The 20,357-nt window shown below is 37.1% G+C and overlaps 1 protein-coding gene and 1 pseudogene across 1 annotated transcript in view; both read right to left on the reverse strand.

Moving 5' to 3' along the window:
• Positions 1–1,669: 1,669 nt before the first annotated feature.
• Positions 1,670–20,357, reverse strand: part of LOC139468127 (cytochrome P450 4V2-like) — a 58,682-nt gene continuing 39,994 nt past the window's right edge. Inside the window, exons 11-12 of the mRNA XM_071249885.1 lie at positions 19,987–20,166; positions 1,670–2,945 (exon numbers count right to left, since the gene is read on the reverse strand). Coding sequence (XP_071105986.1) covers positions 2,785–2,945; positions 19,987–20,166 — 341 coding nt within the window. The 3' untranslated portion in view covers positions 1,670–2,784. The remainder of the gene's footprint in view (positions 2,946–19,986; positions 20,167–20,357) is intronic.
• LOC139468949 (uncharacterized) lies at positions 11,254–16,808 on the reverse strand (annotated as a pseudogene).

The following is a 20,357-nucleotide window of genomic DNA, read 5'->3' on the forward strand; positions in this document are numbered from 1 at the left end:
CACTTTCATCATAGTCAAAGCAACATGTCACTACTTCTGACCCGAGCCAGCTCACTAACACATATATCACATGTCTATTGTTTAAACTCCACATACTGGAGGCTTTGAGCCAGACACACTGTTATAAACGTTGGTCAGTGGCGACTGTCGGGATACCTGGTCCCCACCTCATGCTTGTCGTAGTAGCCGACTGAAATGGGGATCAGGAGTGACTTTGCTGATATTGAGTCATGAAATAATCGAGTGGTCCGGACTCTTTTAGTTAGAGGAAGTCGCGATGCCGTTGGACGATGAAATAAATAGTCATTTGGGAGTATGGACAATACGTTCTTTTGGAATAATTGTCTGTGGACACATAAGTGCAGCAATGTACTGGGGGGATAAAATGTATTCAAAATTTCAATAGACTGGTTGATAAAAATATGGCGCCTCTTTTGTAATTTTTCAGGCAGGAATGTTTAAATTGTTACAGGGCTTTCTCATGTCACAGATATTTGTTTTGAAATTCGATAAATACAGTGACAGGGTGTTTTAAGGGCATATTACAAACAGTGGATTAAACACAGCAAGGCTACAGACACAGGTCCGATTTTATGCACGGATATCGTTTGGTGGAGGTGTTCCTCCAGCTTCGATCTAGCACAAGGCTATAATAATAAAATCTCATCCTTTTTTCACAAATAATGCAGGAACCGTATTTTATAACACAAAATAAAGTATGTGCGGATTAAACACATTCACAAACTTTCCACAAAGTCATCCATCTTTGTACGACATTTTCATTGACTGACATCTACAGTCTTATGTGGCAAAGCTTGCTGAAAATGTGTGGCATGTTTATCGCTCATGGTGGCAACTGGACTCCAACAGGTTACAAGGTGTTAGAAGCTGGTGGCAACTGGACTCGCCAGACTACTCAGACAGGTCACAAGGCGTTAGAAGCTGGTGGCAACTGGACTCCCCGGACTACTCAGACAGGCTGCTACTGAAGGAGAATGCTAGCTGTTATCATTACTTCATCGCTTGTACCCATGTTTTCATGACTTGTGCCAGTAAAATATGAAGACATGGTAAAATCTTTATCGTTTTTTTTATTTGAACAAGGAAAAATGTTTATGAAACAGCCCCCACCACATATAACGAGTGGTTCTTTTGTTTCTTCAAGAAATATCGCTGATTTGAGGGAAATTGCTTCACATTTTCTTTTATAAAAGGACTCTAAGCAATTTTCTGAAGTGCAGAGGTCTCACCATGCCATGTCAAAGTGAGCCACATTAATGCTTGAATTTGGTACTCATAAATACTCAGATATCGTATACACCAGCTTTTTTGACACATAGTTCAAACTGAGTGACCTTGAGCTTTAAATTATATATCAAAAATATTCCCCAGTGTTAAATAGAAGGTATATCAGGTATGAAGTCTCTAGCATGGGTCATAAGCACATGCTTGAGAACACCATGTGCAGATGAACACAAATGTGAGATCAAATATACAATTAATATTGTAGTAGAATACTTATCTACTTTACTCATATATCTTTGTTGATAAACAATCACATCTAAGCAAATATTTTCATTCAATAACAAATAAAGAATACAAGAATAGATTTTCTGAATAAGACTTTTTCAATCATAAAAATGATAACAAGAAACTAAAACTGGTCAAAACACTGCATTTATTGATTGACGTTCCCTAAATGTAAATGTGTAAATCATACATGTATAAATAATTATTGAAGATATTATATGTTAAACAATAACAGTAAATTACTATGCACCAGAAAGAAAATTGACCACCTCAAGGTGGAGCACGGCAAGATGATTGTCCTTTAAATGACTAATCTGTCATGGAATTGTTTGTTGTCGAATGCTGCACATAGCAATATTCCAGCAATATGACGGCAGCCTGTAAATAATCAATCCGGACTAGACAATCCAGAGATTGACAGGAGAAACGTTGTCAACTGCAGCAGGGTTGGTAATGTGATAACCACATGAGTGCAGCTAGTTCCTCCTTGTGCTGACATTATGCCCTGAGTGTGAGAGACAAAGTGAGGAAAGTTGTGTCACTTGGGATACAACTGTGTTTTATGCAAAGACAGAAGTGGAAAGTATACCCAGCGAAACCACACTGACTAGGAGTACCTGTGACTATGTTATAACATGACAAGCAGGGTGCTGATGTACATGGATCATGAATCCACATGAAGGGATATGTCAGTGTTGAATGGAAGACAGTTCCCCCAGTGAATGCATCTAGTGTGAGCGTAACAGCATTTACACACAAAGAGGAAACTGAAAACATGTGACTATGTTGTTAGTACTTATTGACCTTGCATTTCTAAGCATTACATATGGTTACATATTGTTACATGTTGACACTCAACTACTACTGAAAATCATGAAATTAATGCGACACCAAATATATGGGAGTACCGATCCCTGGTCTCAAATACATCATTAAATTAATGAGAGTATCCCTGCCTTTGAAAAATAAATGTTTATTGAGAGCTTTGTCTCATACGTCCTTGTTTCTGCCCATGTGCTTTGAACCTGCACTCCAACACGTCCAGATAGAAATGTGTCACTTTATTTATTCAAACAAGGAACACTCACATTTTTCTCATTAATTTCATGCCTGCATAAATTTATTGATTTACACTATGTATTTTCCATTAACTGGATTGGTGACAAATGCAATTCAAAATCATGTGTCCTCATCAATCCTGGCCTCTACAATGGCCTCATCCCACAGACCAGGAGTTGACATGGGTGTGGCCCCTCAGGTTCGGCTTCTGAGGGTGACAAAGATACCCTCCTCTGGTCGCAGGATCAGATCGCCCACAGGTTTCAGGTCTTCACGTTTTTGTTGTGTCTTTACTGTGAAGTTACGGAAGATGGTGGATAAGATGACTTTCTCTTCCAGCAGGGCAAACTTCTGACCTGCAACCAGTTGTGTGTATGAGTAGCTGAACGAAGACAGAGATGAAGCAAAGAAGCATACAAATTCACATCCACTGAGTCATCAAGTAATGCTACGCTACCTTAATCAACCACTTCACTGTCATGCTGGATAAGAAATTCTGATCTGACACATCGAGCAAAGGGAGGTGACCCAGTTGCTCCAGCAAGAAGCAACAGTAAAATATCTTCCGAGCAAGTAAATATGAGCAGGGAGGTTTTATGACAATTTCCAACACAATTGACAGTAAAACATCTTCCATGAAGTAAATACATCTTCCTGAGGCAAGGGAGTTAGCTGACCATAAAAGTCCAATTTTCACCCTTACACAACTATGCTTGAATTATGGAGTTATATTTTGGCTGGACTAACAAGTCTATTATATTTAAAGCAAGTGCAAGCGATATGAGAGGTGGATTCTGATTGGTCAATAGGATGAACATAAAAGGGATGTAACTCGGTATAGCTACTGGTGGCGCTACAATTGAGCCAAAAAATACAAGCAGTGTTCGAAATAGACATCAGCCTGTAGGCCCAAGGCCGACAGATTCATTCTTGCCTAATAGTTTTAGATTTCAGCAGGCCTTTACTGCCTGCAGTTTAGTTTAAGCTGTAAACATGGTAAATGAATCATAACACTGAGATTGCTTGGTGAAAGAGGGTCCAGCTTCAACGTACTCATTAACTCTTTCAACACTGCAGGCCAGCGTACTGGCCACACTGTAGCCATGTCAAAGTCAGAAAATATGTATTTCATTTTAATTTATCATATATTATCAATAGATCTAAACTTATTAACTATTCCCGCAATGTTATTGGAAGAAAAAAAATAATCTGAGACACAAGCTTAAACAACAGGTCCATATCAAGCATATAAAAGAGCAATATATAGATGTTTCAAGCAAATTGTAAATTAATTAAATTGAGGATTGACTGTGTATTTTTTTCAGTTCATTGAGGTATGAATCAAAAAACCGATGTGCAAACTGTATGAAGAGGATGCTTACAAAAGTTTGCTCATCGGTTTCAGATGTTCCAGATTCGAACATTAATTCCCTGAGAACGGGAAGACACAGTTTGAAAAATGCTAGTTAGAAATGAAACCCGAAGACATGAAAGTTGTGGAACCAAAAAAACAGTCGAGCGAGCCTGAACGTTTGCTGTTTCATTCCTTCTCAGCTTTCGATTTCAAAGGGTTGTTTGGACAATGAATATGCATGAATTTCACTAAATGCCTTGTGCATGAAGATACACATGAGCAAAAAGGAAATTCTCTCGACTGTAATATTGGGATTCCACTACATTCCGTAGTTATAAAAGGAGTCCGCTTCAGTGGGCGTGGCTTAATTCTTTATATTCATCGGGAAATGAATGCAATAATGAACAAAATCAACAAACATATTTCTAAAAATTGTCAAACTTACATCTTAATTATTATTTTCATCTTTTCATGCAATCGCGTAATGTAGGTCAAATGACATCTCGGGCAACGGGTCCATATCAAACATGTCAAAGAGCAATATATAGATGTTTCAAGCAAATTGTAAATAAAGTAATAAATAAAATCAACAAATATATTTCTAAAAATTGTCAAACTTACATCAAAGTTACTATTTCAATCTTTGCGTGCAATTGTGTAATGTAAGTCAAATGACATCTCGGGATTTATCGCCTGGACACGATCATATGCATGAGAACTCTTTGTCACGGGTCGTAACCTAGCATGATATATCCACGAAGTTCCATATTTTAAACATAGGTCCCAATTTCCTTTTTAAAATGTTCAAAATAACATGATTTAACCAAAGACTTTCGTTTAAATCCAAAATATATCACACACAAGGGCGGTATCCATTGCTGTAATTTGATTGGCTGCCTTATGTCTGGCGCTCGATTTTGACCAATCACAATCCTTATATTTTTAGATTACGGCAAAACTGTCATTAGAAACAAATGTCAATCCAATAAGAGAGCATGTTACAAATACGAAAATACACCTGGCGAGGTAACCGTTACATTATTGATGTTAAGAGCTTTCGAACCATACCAAACATCGAACACATCTTTGCACGTGACATTTATACAAAGCCTCGAAAACAGAGGTATTTTCTCATGTCACTGAGCAGAAGGCCACTATTATAAGGAAATATGTGATGATAGATCATACTTTAAAATTCTTTCTGTCATCTTTTTGGGATTACTTTAACAATGAAAGAAAAAAGCATACCAATCTATCATTTAAAAAAACGACTTGTGGTCGTTGTTTATCATACAATAAAAACTGCCGGTAGAATAAACCATGAGGGGTGCACGGTTTATTCTCCCTAAAGTGTTATATTGTAAGATAAACAACGCCCACGAGTCATTTATATCTTATATGAGATATCAACATTACGTACAGCCTGTTTAAGGATGTTAGTAAAAATTACATGCCTTTAAAATATTTACCAGTATTTAAATAATGATGACTCCCTGATTAGAATCAGACTGCGGCAATGTCGGACAAGTCCATATTATGAACGAGGGATTAAATTTGGTATTTCCCACATATTCTCACAAGTTTCACGTCGATTATCGGCAACTTTTCTCCCAATACCGATTGTAATATCTCTCAAACTTTTGGGTGCGACATAATTTTCACTTCCTTGGTGCTTAATCTGGACATTATGAATTTGTTAGCAGGACCTATACAAGGTACAAACTTAATCAAGTTATAAATGCATTATCTACATAATGTGACAAACATAACTTTCATCTATCACTCCAGAGTCTCTGAGAACTGGGTCTTACAGCAGTAAAAGCTTCTGGTTGACTGGTTGTGTTTTGTAACTCAATTTCCAGCCTAGTTTGGAAACTGGACTTTTACAGTCAGTTAACTCCCTTGCCTCGGAAAAAGAGTAAATATAAGTGGTGAGGTTTTATGACAATACTCCAATACTATTATACAGCAAATTACCATAAAAGATTCACTAACCATGCCATCTAGTAGTCTGAAACACCAGTCCTGATAACCTAACCTTCACTCTGTCTTTCGTTTATTTCGCAAATTGATTTTTTCCAGGCAAAGGTACAGGCATGACTACATTCTGTGAAATAAGATATTTCATTTTCGCAACATAGTCAAACAATGGCCAAAGTTGAATGCAGATTATGGTTTTAAAGAAAAATTATAATCATTATTCTTTAAGCAAAGTTTCAGCTCTCTCTGAATTTATGAAAATAAACGTAATTCTAAATCTTAATGCCATTATCAAATTGCTTGTTACAAGTAAATGATTTTAAGATAACATTTAAGACTTTTCACCTTCATACTAACATGTGTTATAACAATTCGGAGGATGAAATGTACCCAAGAGAAGGATCAAATATGGAAATAACATTTTCTGTGAAATACCGTTACGATAGTCAATATATTAATGTTGCTGAAGGAGAAGCAATGTTATGGTACCTCGAAGTTCAATTTTATTACATTTTCAATTTGCATAGACGTCTAACTATCGGTAAGCTGTTGTGATACTTATTGTGGTATACAGATTTTCAATATAGGGATACATAAAATGTAAAATATTTATGAACTTTAAGTATAAATAAGAAATATTTGAAATAAAATTTAAAAAATTGGTTATTTTTAGGGAACTGTACCATGAAGAAATTGATAGGGTTTGCATATTATTTATTAGCTACATCACAATTTTATTGATAGGTGTGACTGTGGCAACTGTATGCCCATGTCAACCAGAATGTCCAAATGTTGCCATGTTTATTCTGGGGCGAGAGAGGAAATGGAAGAAGGAGCTGAACCTTTGTGTCGCATCACTCAACATGAAGGATTCTCCGTATATTTCACCAACACACACATACTACAGTTGGCGCTCCTGGAATTTGTGAGCTTGGCAGGCCCACAAGACGATAATGAACCAATTCATAAGTATGTTACTTCTTAACCGCTGACAATTACTATAACCATAGTACATATAACTGCATAGATTAAAATTGACATATCCTTATCATTGTAATGCATCAAATATTTCTCCTAAACTGTCAGCAAGTGAAAAAGAAATACTCTTCATTGCCTTACAGTAATCATGGTAATATATAACAAGGACAAAGTGTGATCAGCTCCAAAGAAAGACCTGCAATCAAATTAAGGAACAACTAGCACAAAACTGAAGGCGTAAATAATTTATTTGCATACTACTTTTTAACATACAATTGTGCTCAATTAATACAGTATGTATGTTGACATCACAAAGTCATGCTCGCATAATAACAAAAAATGAAGTAGCAATGAATTATGACATCTGAACATAATTATTCAAGTATGGTAACAATATTATACAATGTCAAATCACTGGTTAAGAACACTAGTCGTGTGCATTGCTCATTCGTAGATCCGAACAAAATCTTTCAATTTACAGAACGTATAGCTATGTGGCATACCCCGATTTACCAGATGGATCCATGGAAGGCTAAGAAAACATGATTGTCATCCTATACTATCACGTGTGGTGACTATAATTAGGGAACACCCTCCATCTGAAGAAGTGGTAGGATGCAAGTACTATAGACCTTCTTTATACATCAGACACTTATGATTTCAGTTTACAAACCAGGAACTTATGATTTCAGTTTATACACCAGGTACTCATGATTTCAGTTTATACACCAGGTACTTATGATTTCAGTTTATACATCAGAAATTTATGATTTCAGTTTATACATTAGGCACTTATGATTTCAGTTTATACATCAGACATTTATGATTTCAGTTTATACATTAGGTACTTATGATTTCAGTTTATACATCAGTTTATACATCAGACACTTCAATTTATATATTAGGTACGTTTGATTTCAGTTTATACAACAGGTACTTATGATTTCAGTTTATACATTAGGTACTTATGATTTCAGTTTATACATTAGGTACTTATATTTCAGTTTATACAACAGGTACTTAATGATTTCAGTTTATACACCAGGAACTTATGATTTCAGTTTATACATCAGACATTTATGATTTCAGTTTATACATTAGGTACTTATGATTTCAGTTTATACATCAGTTTATACATCAGACACTTCAATTTATATATTAGGTACGTTTGATTTCAGTTTATACAACAGGTACTTATGATTTCAGTTTATACATTAGGTACTTATGATTTCAGTTTATACATTAGGTACTTATATTTCAGTTTATACAACAGGTACTTAATGATTTCAGTTTATACACCAGGAACTTATGATTTCAGTTTATACATCAGACATTTATGATTTCAGTTTATACAGTAGGTACTTATGATTTCAGTTTATAAAACAGGTACTTAATGATTTCAATTTATATATTAGGTACGTTTGATTTCAGTTTATACAACAGGTACTTATGATTTCAGTTCATACATTAGGTACTTATGATTTAAGTTTATACATCAGACACTTATGATTTAAGTTTATACATTAGGTACTTATGATTTCAGTTTATACACCAGGTACTTAATGATTTCAGTTTATACATTAGGTACTTATGATTTCAATTTTTACATCAGACACTTATGACTTCAGTTTATACATTAGGTACTTATGATTTCAGTTTATACAACAGGTACTTAATGATTTCAGTTTATACATCAGACACTTATGATTTAAGTTTATACATTAGGTACTTATGATTTCAGTTTATACATTAGGTACTTATGATTTCAGTTTATATATTAGGTACTTATGATTTCAATTTTTACATCAGACACTTATGATTTCAGTTTATACATTAGGTACTTATGATTTCAGTTTATACATCAGACACTTAATGATTTCAGTTTATACATCAGACACTTATGATTTAAGTTTATACATTAGGTACTTATGATTTCAGTTTATATATTAGGTACTTATGATTTCAATTTTTACATCAGACACTTATGATTTCAGTTTATACATTAGGTACTTATGATTTCAGTTTATACATCAGACACTTAATGATTTCAGTTTATACATCAGACACTTATGATTTCAGTTTATACATTAGGTACTTATGATTTCAGTTTATACATCAGAAATTTATGATTTCAGTTAATACATTAGGCACTTATGATTTCAGTTTATACATTAGGTACTTATGATTTCATTTTTTACATCAGACACTTATGATTTCAGTTTATACATTAGGTACTTATGATTTCAGTTTATACATTAGGTACTTATGATTTCAATTTTTACATCAGACACTTATGATTTCAGTTTATACATCAGACACTTAATGATTTAAGTTTATACATCAGACACTTAATGATTTCAGTTTATACATCAGACACTTATGATTTAAGTTTATACATTAGGTACTTATTATTTCAGTTTATACATTAGGTACTTATGATTTCAGTTTATACACCAGGAACTTATGATTTCAGTTTAAACATTAGGTACTTATGATTTCAGTTTATACATCAGAAATTTATGATTTCAGTTAATACATTAGGCACTTATGATTTCAGTTTATACATTAGGTACTTATGATTTCATTTTTTACATCAGACACTTATGATTTCAGTTTATACATTAGGTACTTATGATTTCAGTTTATACATTAGGTACTTATGATTTCAGTTTATACACCAGGAACTTATGATTTCAGTTTATACATTAGGTACTTATGATTTCAGTTTATACAACAGGTACTTAATGATTTCAGTTTATACAACAGGAACTTAATGATTTCATTTTATATATTAGGTACTTATGATTTCAGTTTATACATCAGACACTTATGATTTCAGTTTATACATCAGACACGTAATGATTTAAGTTTATACATCAGACACTTATGATTTCAGTTTATACATTAGGTACTTATGATTTCAGTTTATAAATTAGGTACTTATGATTTCAGTTTATACACCAGGAACTTATGATTTCAGTTTATACATTAGGTACTTATGATTTCAGTTTATACAACAGGTACTTAATGGTTTCAGTTTATACACCAGGAACTTAATGATTTCATTTTATATATTAGGTACTTATGATTTCAGTTTATACATCAGACACTTATGATTTCAGTTTATACATCAGACACTTATGATTTCAGTTTATACATTAGGTACTTATGATTTCAGTTTATACATCAGAAATTTATGATTTCAGTTAATACATTAGGCACTTATGATTTCAGTTTATACAACAGGTACTTAATGATTTCAGTTTATACACCAGGAACTTATGATTTCAGTTTATACATCAGACATTTATGATTTCAGTTTATACAGTAGGTACTTATGATTTCAGTTTATACACCAGGTACTTAATGATTTCAATTTATATATTAGGTACGTTTGATTTCAGTTTATACAAGAGGTACTTATGATTTCAGTTTATACATTAGGTACTTTTGATTTCAATTTTTACATCAGACATTTATGATTTCAGTTTATACAGTAGGTACTTATGATTTCAGTTTATACAACAGGTACTTAATGATTTCAATTTATATATTAGGTACGTTTGATTTCAGTTTATACATTAGGTACTTATGATTTCAGTTTATACATTAGGTACTTTTGATTTCAGTTTATACAACAGGTACTTAATGATTTCAGTTTATACACCAGGAACTTATGATTTCAGTTTATACATCAGACACTTATGATTTAAGTTTATGCATTAGGTACTTATGATTTCAGTTTATACATTAGGTACTTATGATTTCAGTTTATACATTAGGTACTTATGATTTCAATTTTTACGTCAGACACTTATGATGTCAGTTTATACATCAGACACTTATGATGTCAGTTTATACATCAGACACTTAATGATTTAAGTTTATAGATCAGACACTTAATGATTTCAGTTTATACATCAGACACTTATGATTTAAGTTTATACATTAGGTACTTATTATTTCAGTTTATACATTAGGTACTTATGATTTCAGTTTATACACCACGAACTTATGATTTCAGTTTAAACATTAGGTACTTATGATTTCAGTTTATACATTAGGTACTTAATGATTTCAGTTTATACACCAGGAACTTAATGATTTCATTTTATATATTAGGTACTTATGATTTCAGTTTATACATCAGACACTTATGATTTCAGTTTATACATTAGGTACTTATGATTTCAGTTAATATATTAGGTACTTATGATTTCAGTTTATACATTAGGTACTTATGATTTCAGTTTATACATCAGACACTTATGATTTCAGTTTATATATTAGGTACTTATGATTTCAGTTTATATATTAGGTACTTATGATTTCAGTTTACACATCAGACACTTTTATGTTTTTACAAAACTGTCTGTAAGAAATCCTGGAATATCAGCTGTCTGTCTTTCATAGTCGCTTCCTGCCAGCTTGTAGGAAACCTGTTTCTTCTTTTCACAACTGCATTGAGCAAGATATCCACATACTCTGTAAATACTACATTGAAGGTATTAAATGACATTTTGTAACACCTTTTCAGTTTTATTGTTTTTGCAATCATAATAACAACTTTTGCTGTAAATAACATGCCACTATTACAATATACCAAGTATTGCATTTGTCTGAACAAATGTTAAGGGTAAAAAATAGATGAGGATGAAAAGTAATTGTCTTTTGTTGATTCTTTAGGTAGAAAAATAATACAGGAAACGGAGAAATGTGATCTATCCAACTGGAGTGCACCAGTTCAACACAAGTCAGCCATTGTCGAAAAGGAAGGAAACATGAGCGATATAAGACAGTTATGACTGCTTGTTTGTATTATAATAACCATGTTTGGTCCCTTGTTCACTGGCTTGGCCACGGAGGATGTCCCCTTCTTGGCCTCGGGGTAGCTGATTGTCCACCTGGGCTCTCCAGCCTTCAGATAGTTGTAGAAACCAATACCTAATATGGATAAACTGATAAGTTTGTTTTCCCTTTCAGAAAGTGGGTTTATACATTTACTGTCAGATATCTCACGCCACCATGATGTTTGCACAAGAGGTTAAAAAATAACATGTTATAGCAATGTTTAAACATTTCTTTTTTATTTATCATACCTTGCTTTCAAAGGTGGGTAGAAGAAGTGATGTGACTTTGGTGCAAAGTGGTTTACCACATTGTGGAAAACTTCATGTGAATAGGTCTGATAGAGAGGGGACAATTTAGGAACTTTTTTCACTACCTTGTAAGCACAGCTTCCTAAAAATAATGACAAATTTAGGAATTGTGCCAATATTTAAAAATTGTATAAAAACAACACAAATTTTTTTCAAGTTTAACATGAACTTTCATATTTATTCACTCATATCAATATTGTCTGCTAAGAAGCATTTTCTGTATATGACCAATTAGACTGTTCCTTCTGAGGACAAATGTTTTAGAAAGCACTTATCTTACATCTCATTACCTGGCTTTATCCGATCTCCCTCTTGATCAATTGGTCCATGTGGGCATTCTGTGTACAGCTTTCCTTGGTGTGAGTGGATACTGGAGACATGGTTGGTAACTGACTGCCACTTCTCCAGCATGTACTGTGCCTCTCCCCCACCAGCAGCCACCCAGTACATGTGATTAGAGAGGACTTGATCCAGGGTCTTATCACATCAGAGTCCTTCTTTGATGCTGCTTCCAGTTCCTTTTGTACTCCTGACAAAAGCAAATAACTTCAGCAAACTGTACAGTGATGACTCCACAACAAAGAAGTACTTCTCATCAACTGGATGGGGTTTTTCATTAAAACTGGCAGTGTGGCACTGATCCTCATGTTTTTCATCTGAAGTGAAGAGAAGGAAAAATATAAATACTAAAGTACTTTTAATATAAGATTAAGTTAGGAGTTATAAATGACTTATAAATCATATATATATATACATGCACAGGATTACATTTCAACATACATCAACGAGGACATATTCTCCCAATACTAGTTAAATCCTAGATATTTTTAATATTTGTATACTTATCCTTCATTACACCTTAATGCATTTACTGCTTGTTCTTGACAGAAAGAAGAGCTGTGCGAGGTCTTGCTGAAGAAGAAGTTGTCCAACTGGTTGTGTGGCTAATCCCATCACATAGCATGACCATGGAAGTGATGTTGTCACGTCATCACCACATTACTGCTATATCATAACATCTGAAGACATCATAGGGAGCCAGCTCTGTGATGGGTCAGCCACTTTAGATGAAGTAATGCAGGAAAACTATTCAAATATAAAAAATATCTTGGATTTTACGAGATGTTTTAACTTATCCTGCAAAAGGAAGAGAAAATATGGATGTCAACTTTTATATTATGAGGAACACAACGTTTCGGAGTATATGCTTACTCCTTCATATTACTCCTGCATCACTCCTTCATGCATCTGCATCAGACAGCACGGAGGAGGGCATACTTTCAGATGTGATCTTCAATAAACTCTCCATTGACTCCAACCAAGCAGCAACAGTGATGTCCGGCATCGAGTGACCATTCCTGTCAGCGGGAAGGAGAGAGTCAGGTGTTTGTGATGTCCAGGTATCATTGCAGTAATAGAAACTAAACAGCTTTTAAAGTCTAAAATTGATGTACCGAGCCAATGCGTGCAGCGTGCACACTGGAGAGGTCAAAAGGTTTGGTCCAGACATGTAGAAACGTCTGGCATATTGAGGCCATGACCTGCTGGGCAACTGGAACAGCTGTGAAGCTTCATGGTAGAGGCATCTGCCCGGATCTGATGCAGGTTGTTGGCGCTCAGAGTATCCAGTCCTACGGCCTCACAAGCCTGAAGAATGATGTCACAAAGCCATAGGGCAATCGTGTTGTGGCTGACTTCCACCTAATTTGTCGTAAACCGGGATCCATCCAGCTGTCCAGGGAGTTGAGTTGATTGCCATGAAATCCCAGCCAATCCAAGATGAAACGGCTCCATGCGCTCTGCCCTCAAATCTAACACGGGTGATGTAGTTCACTCACACATGCCGCTGTTGCCAGAGCCAAGAGGAGGGCCGTCGTCTTGGCGAGGTTGTAGTAAAATGCCGAGAGGAGTGCCTCAAAGGGACACCTCTTGGCAGGGTAAGTACCACATTCAGATTGGCCTTTTGGTCTACCAGACGAAAGGAGCAGAACAACACTTGGAGTTCTGGAATCTTGGTCATCTTTCGATCTTCCGAAACTGCCAAGACGGAGTTAAGGGCCGGCCACAAGGTAGGTCATGATTGTGCTGTTCTTCAGCGTGTGGTGCAAATTCAGCCAAGAATTGGCGTGACACAGAGGCGGGGTGCTGGTGTTTCTCCTTTCAAAGACTCGAAGGAGCACCACTTGTCGTTATAAAGGCCCCTGGTAGAAGATCTGTGCGCCAAGGTGATTACTTCACTGCCCTTGCTGAGTGACCTTTGGCACTTAGAGCTCTTTGTAGATGGCGTGAAGATATAACCTGTCTAGATCCGGGTGAGGTTGGATCAGCAGTTTTGGCAAATCTGGGACTTCAAGGGGGTCGATGACATCTACTTGAGATCCTTGAACCAGACCCTTGCAAGCAACCAAGGCGCTGAAAGTCAGAACGAGGCCCTGGGTCTTTTGAAGGAGTACTTGAAGCGGAAAAGCATACGCTTTCAGTCCTTCCCAAGGGACTGTGGATCGACTGCCCAGGCTTGTGGATCCGGCACATTAGATAATGAAGGTCTGGATCTGAAAATTGTGTGCATTACAACAGACATAAGGTCGTCTGGTCCTCTAGATGCACACCTCAACCTGTAGAGGAGTCTACGACCAGGTGGGAGATCAGGGTAACTCTGTTAAGGAGACGCTTCCTAAGACGTTCGACCAGGGATCAGGAAAATTTAAAATCCCAATCGGACATTTGCATTTAGGCCACGCCCCCTTCAAATAGCGTATTTTAGTGCGACTTTTCACACACATTACAAGTTGTTACGAATTCATAATATGATGAATTATGAATTGTTTCAATTTAAATTGTTTAATTCACAGGACAATAAATAACAAATAATATCATTTTAGATGCACAAGGAAAACATACGTTTGTTTCTGTTATAATAACGATCTGTTAACGTAGTGAACGGTCTAATTAATATTCATGAGTTATATCTGTGTACGCGTTGTAACATTTGGATCGGGACTATTATCCCATATTTGGTTATCACGTGACCTCACGGGAAAAGGTTTTTTTTAAACTAAAGATTATCTAAAAACAAGACAGATAATATAATCACGAATACTAAATCGTTGATAGCAATAGTTATTTGAATACTTTTTTCATCTGTACTTAATTATTGACCATAAAAAAATATGATATCGATTGTCACAGAAAGCAAAATGGTGGTCAATCAAGATGCAAAATACGACTAGCTACTGAAAACAATAAAATCAGCAAATCCTCATTGTATGTCAACCGAGTGAAAGTCGTTAGCCACGACTTACAAAATGATCGTCCAGTTTATTGCCTATTACAGTGATTGACTGCTTGGACTATCATGTAGGTACGATGTATTTACAGCAATCAAAACAAACAAAGCTTGTCGGTGTAGATAATCTTTGTGTTACAACTGCAGACAGAAACGCCTCAGTCCTAACTGTTGATAATGTCCGGTCAAAATTTAAGAATGTCGGACAATACTTTTTAAAATGTCCTGTAAGCAATATCTTAAACCGGACATTTGAGATTCCCAATCGGACATGTCCGGCGCATATGACGGTTTCAGGACCCCTGCGTTCGACTCTATTGTCCACCAGCTGAAAAACTCCAGAGGTGGGGGTACAGCAACAGATAGGCCATGTAAGTCACCAGGAGCTGTTGGACTGATGCAAGCGTAGTCAACCTAAGCCCGCCCATTTCAGGAGAGTTTCTGATCGTGTCGTGCCATAATGATACGTGGAAAATTGTGTTCGCCAGCAAACCCATGTAGACGAAAAAAAACAGCTCCTCAACCGATCGCTGAGGCATCAACATATAGAGTAGGTTGAAGCTGTATCCAGTAGATAAGGCTGAATATATGAAAAACTTATGAAAACACAGTTTGAAGTAAGGTGATCATTTCTATCCCCTGGTAGTCATACAGGCACTCCTGGTATCTCGTTACTGCGTGTGTAGGCATCGGATGTCTACTATAGTTAGTGACTCCACCACATTGATGTACAGCGAGCTGTGGTCGAGTGGTGGCAGCATTATGTACAAGTAAGCAAGCAAACCAATCTGTACAAATACATCGAAGGCTAATTACGATCGGAGATATTTACAGTCAGAGAGTTTTTGACAAGTGACATGTAAATCACCCTGCACAATAAACTGGAATCCTGCATAGTCGAAGTCGAGGTTCAGGCAACCCCTGTGAACCCTGTGGTTGACAGACAAGTGGTGTTTGAGTTTTGTGTAAAATGTGTGACGTGACCGGTGTAGGGGCAAGTGGATCACCATGATTAGTGTGAAGTCTGGTCCTGTGTGGTGAACGATAATCACTAGGTGGGTACCCGGAAGCATATGACGATTCTGTCAAATGTTGAATCGGTCATGAAGTTGTGATCTTAATATTTTGGTGCAGATGATGTCTACCAGAAGCCACAGGAAGACTATTCTTCAAGAGTACTGTTGCCCTCTCAGTGGAATCGTTCAGCCAATGTTGATTAGACAGGGAGAATTGCAGCAACTTTCACAGAACCCTTACAATGAGGCCAGATGCTGCCGAGGGCTTGAGGAAAACCTTGTATGAAAGCCAATCACTTATCCAGCAAGGGTTGTTGCCCTGGGGGATCCAATCTGTTGGTCTCATAAGCCCGTAGAATGAGAGTACGTAACCACAAGGAGATCATGTTACTGCTAACTTCTACGAGGTCATCCCGGGTGTGTGCTGTGTGTGCTGTGTCCGTCATCTCCAAAGCATGGATGGGGACATTGTCATTCCTCAACCATGGAACCTTGAACACCAACAAAAGTGATATCGCAAATTCTTCATCCTTCAGCATCAGACCCCGAGAAATGGGGGTAGGCTTGGACCAATAGTGTCATTGATTGACACCTGTGCCGAGGTCTGCTGGAACATGGACTGTATCATCTGCAACAAGGAGGGATCCACATAGGGGAGCCTGGATGAGCTGTTTAGACACCAACTGGAAGGACGGGTCCACATCCCTGAGACAAAAGAGATAGTGCTGGCCCTGATGAAGGCTGGATCGCTTGCAGGAAGGCCAGGTTGTTGGTGCCAAGGTTGTTCATAGAATCCCGGAGGTGCAGAGAGCGACGTCAGCGGCGTGTAACTGCTCAGGAGCGAAGGTCTGAATCCCAGAGGCACAACCGTGAAACTGCTCGTAAGCGCTGGCATGAGCGCTGATGACACGTGATATGCTTGCATGAAAGCTGATCCATGGTTGGCACCAGTGCATGGGTGGTCATAGAATTCCAGAGGCATGAAGAGAGACGACTGCGGCTTTGTAGCTGTTCTGGAGCGAAGGTCCAAATCCCGGAGGCGCCATCATGAAGCTGCTCAGAAGCCCTGGCGCTGATGACAGGTGGTATGCATGCAGGAAAGTCGATCTATGAGTCGTTGGTGAAAGGGTGTCACCAGTGCAGGGGTATTCATAGAATCCCAGTGTCATGTAGCTGTTCAGGTGCAAAGGTCTGAATCCCAGTTGTGCTAGCGACTCTGTTAAGCGGCTCAGGAATTTCTTATGATATTCAAAGTTTGAAATTCTGTTTGTATTTTGTAATGACTGGCATTAACTAATTTGAATCTCCTTGTGTTCCTTGTCATACCAAGTTGATGTTTCCATCATTTTTCAGAGTTAGAAGAATCTTTAATTTGTTTCCTATTTTAAACAACAAACAAACACATAAGTGTAGCTGCTCAGGTGCAAAGGTCCAAATCCCTGAGGCGCCATCATGAAGCTTCTCAGAAGCCCTGGCACCGGTGCTGATGACAGGTGGTATGCTTGCGGGAAAGCCGATCTCTGAGTCTTTAGCCCCAAGGGTAGTGCCAAGGATAACGCCAGCGCCTGGGTGGACATCGACGTGTTGATAGGCGTAGTCGTCAGTCTGTTCAACGATGATTGGGGTAGATATCAATGTTGATAGAAGAGACGCAGGGAAGACCTTCTTAGAGGGCTAGACGCTGGTAGGGGCTTCCAGCCCTAAGAAGATGGAGTAGCCGTGGCTACTGGAGATGTTGTGGTCGCAGAAGAGTAAGACATCTTCATATTAGAATGTCTACAAGCTTGCTGAGAACTGTGTTTCTGAGAGACCCTCAGGTACTTGAGAAGGCTGTGGGAGAATAGGTATGCAAAAGCTACATTTGTAGCTATCGAACATAATATAATATCAGAGCAGTCCAGCCTCAAAGGGTGGGGCACGGAGAACCACAGGACATAAATCTGCAATGAAGCAGAAGGTGTAATCACAATGCGTTCCTACCATGATTGTGTGTGTAAGTAATATTCTAAATCCCTGAACACGGAGGTTAAGGGATAAGATTATGCAGAAAAAGGTGAATAAAACACTTTAATAACCATGGGGAAGCACAGGTACAACAAAGTATAAGATGTACCAAGCAACACAAAGAATACAAAACACATGATACAAAAAACATGACCACAATGTGAATTCAAACTGGCTTATTGGAACAACAAGAAGCCTGATACTTACCATGTATATACCAATATATGGAATATTAGAATAAATTACTTACATGACATCTGACACTCAAAATGGTGTTTTCCACTAGCAAGTGATAGTGACGTGTGATGTTGACATGTCCTGCTGAATATTGGGATGGGACTGTCCACAATCTTGTGCTGCTTTGAAACTATCATGGGCTTTTTTCAGATCCTAAAACCGGAAAATAATTAATTTTGAGTTTATGATTTTACATAAATTATACAAATCATAACAATTATGACAATTCTTTTTAAAAACCAAGTAGCCTTGCGACTAGTGCATGTAGTACGAATGCCCAGTCTCTAATGAATGACAAGCCTACTGCCAAAACCTACAACATGCCTGAAAACCGTGACATAAAAACAAAATACAGTGAAATTAATCTATGGTAAATGAAAACTGTGAAAGATACAAGCGAACAGGTAATATCATACAAATTGATATTGTCAATCAAGTTCAAATCTACTTCACTCACTTCTATTTGTTCTCCATCGTGGCTTCTGAAAAGACCCCCTCTCGGTGAACCTGGCATTGTTAGTGACCATAGTCTTGATCTTGCCGTCGATAGCTTAAAAAGCTTGGGTTTAGATTTTGTGTAGCCATACTGTGCCATGAACTCTGGACCCCTTTCATAATTCTTCTTTGTGAAATGTAATGTACAAAACGTGTTGTATTTGCTTATGTTTTTTACTTTGACATCAGCACGTCGACAATACACCAGCCATAGCTCTCTTTTGGGCAGATCGCGGGGAAATCCAGGAAATGAAGACCAGAACTCTTCATAGCACTGGAAGTGTACCGATTGCAAGACAATACAGCATATTGTCGCTGCAACTCAATTCAAAATTCATTTTGCGTCACTTTCCAGTCAATAGCCTCGCGTAAACACGAATGATCAACACATAGCAGATAGCATGTCTGATATGACATCACAGCCACAGAAGGCTGACCTCTTAAATGAAAAATATGCATACGAGTGGGCGGGGCCAAAGAGTTCTAGGTTTGGGAGCATAATTATAATTATAACGAATAGTTTTAAAAAATCAATGAAGCAGATTTGATATAATTTCATGTTTGAATGGCAGTATGTAAGAAAAATGCTCAATTAGGGTCCTTTTTAATAATCCTTTAACTTCCTTGTAATGAACAAATACAAATCACATTATTGTCCTACAAGTCTTCTTAAAGTTTCACCTTTCTTAGCCTAATGCTTCAAGTTTCTTATGATATTCAGAGTTTGAACATCTCTTTGTATTTTGAAATGACTGGCATGAACTTAAATGAATCTCTCCGGACATCTGCATCACCTGTACATATACATAGGAAATGCTCACAAATGTGCACAGTCAACACAAACATTGCCTGCAGGACAGCTTATCTCAACTTGACGTTGACACTTACCAATGCAATTCCTCATCCCAGCGGAGAAGGGCACATACGAGTAGGGGTGGCGATTCTTGATATTCTCGGGGAGGAACCTGTCAGGGTTGAAGACCTCAGGGTCAGGGAAGTACAGGGGGTCACGGTGGAGGGCAGAGGTCAACAGCACCACAGAAGTATGTTTAGGGATGACAAGGCCCCCTGAAGTAGGACTTGACAGTATGTATGTTGTGCCTCATCAGCTTCTATTGTCATTATTACGTCAACACTACCACAGACATCATTACATCTTTGGTGTTCACTGTGTTTCTAAATCAACACAAAATGCAAAAGAGTAATGTCAATATTTTTAAGAAATATCTTCCCTATTTTCCTAACTTACTGAAACATTT

This window comes from Haliotis cracherodii, unplaced genomic scaffold, assembly GCF_022045235.1.
Source record: "Haliotis cracherodii isolate W230 unplaced genomic scaffold, xgHalCrac1.p SCAF_2, whole genome shotgun sequence".
NCBI classification, from domain to species: domain Eukaryota; kingdom Metazoa; phylum Mollusca; class Gastropoda; order Lepetellida; family Haliotidae; genus Haliotis; species Haliotis cracherodii.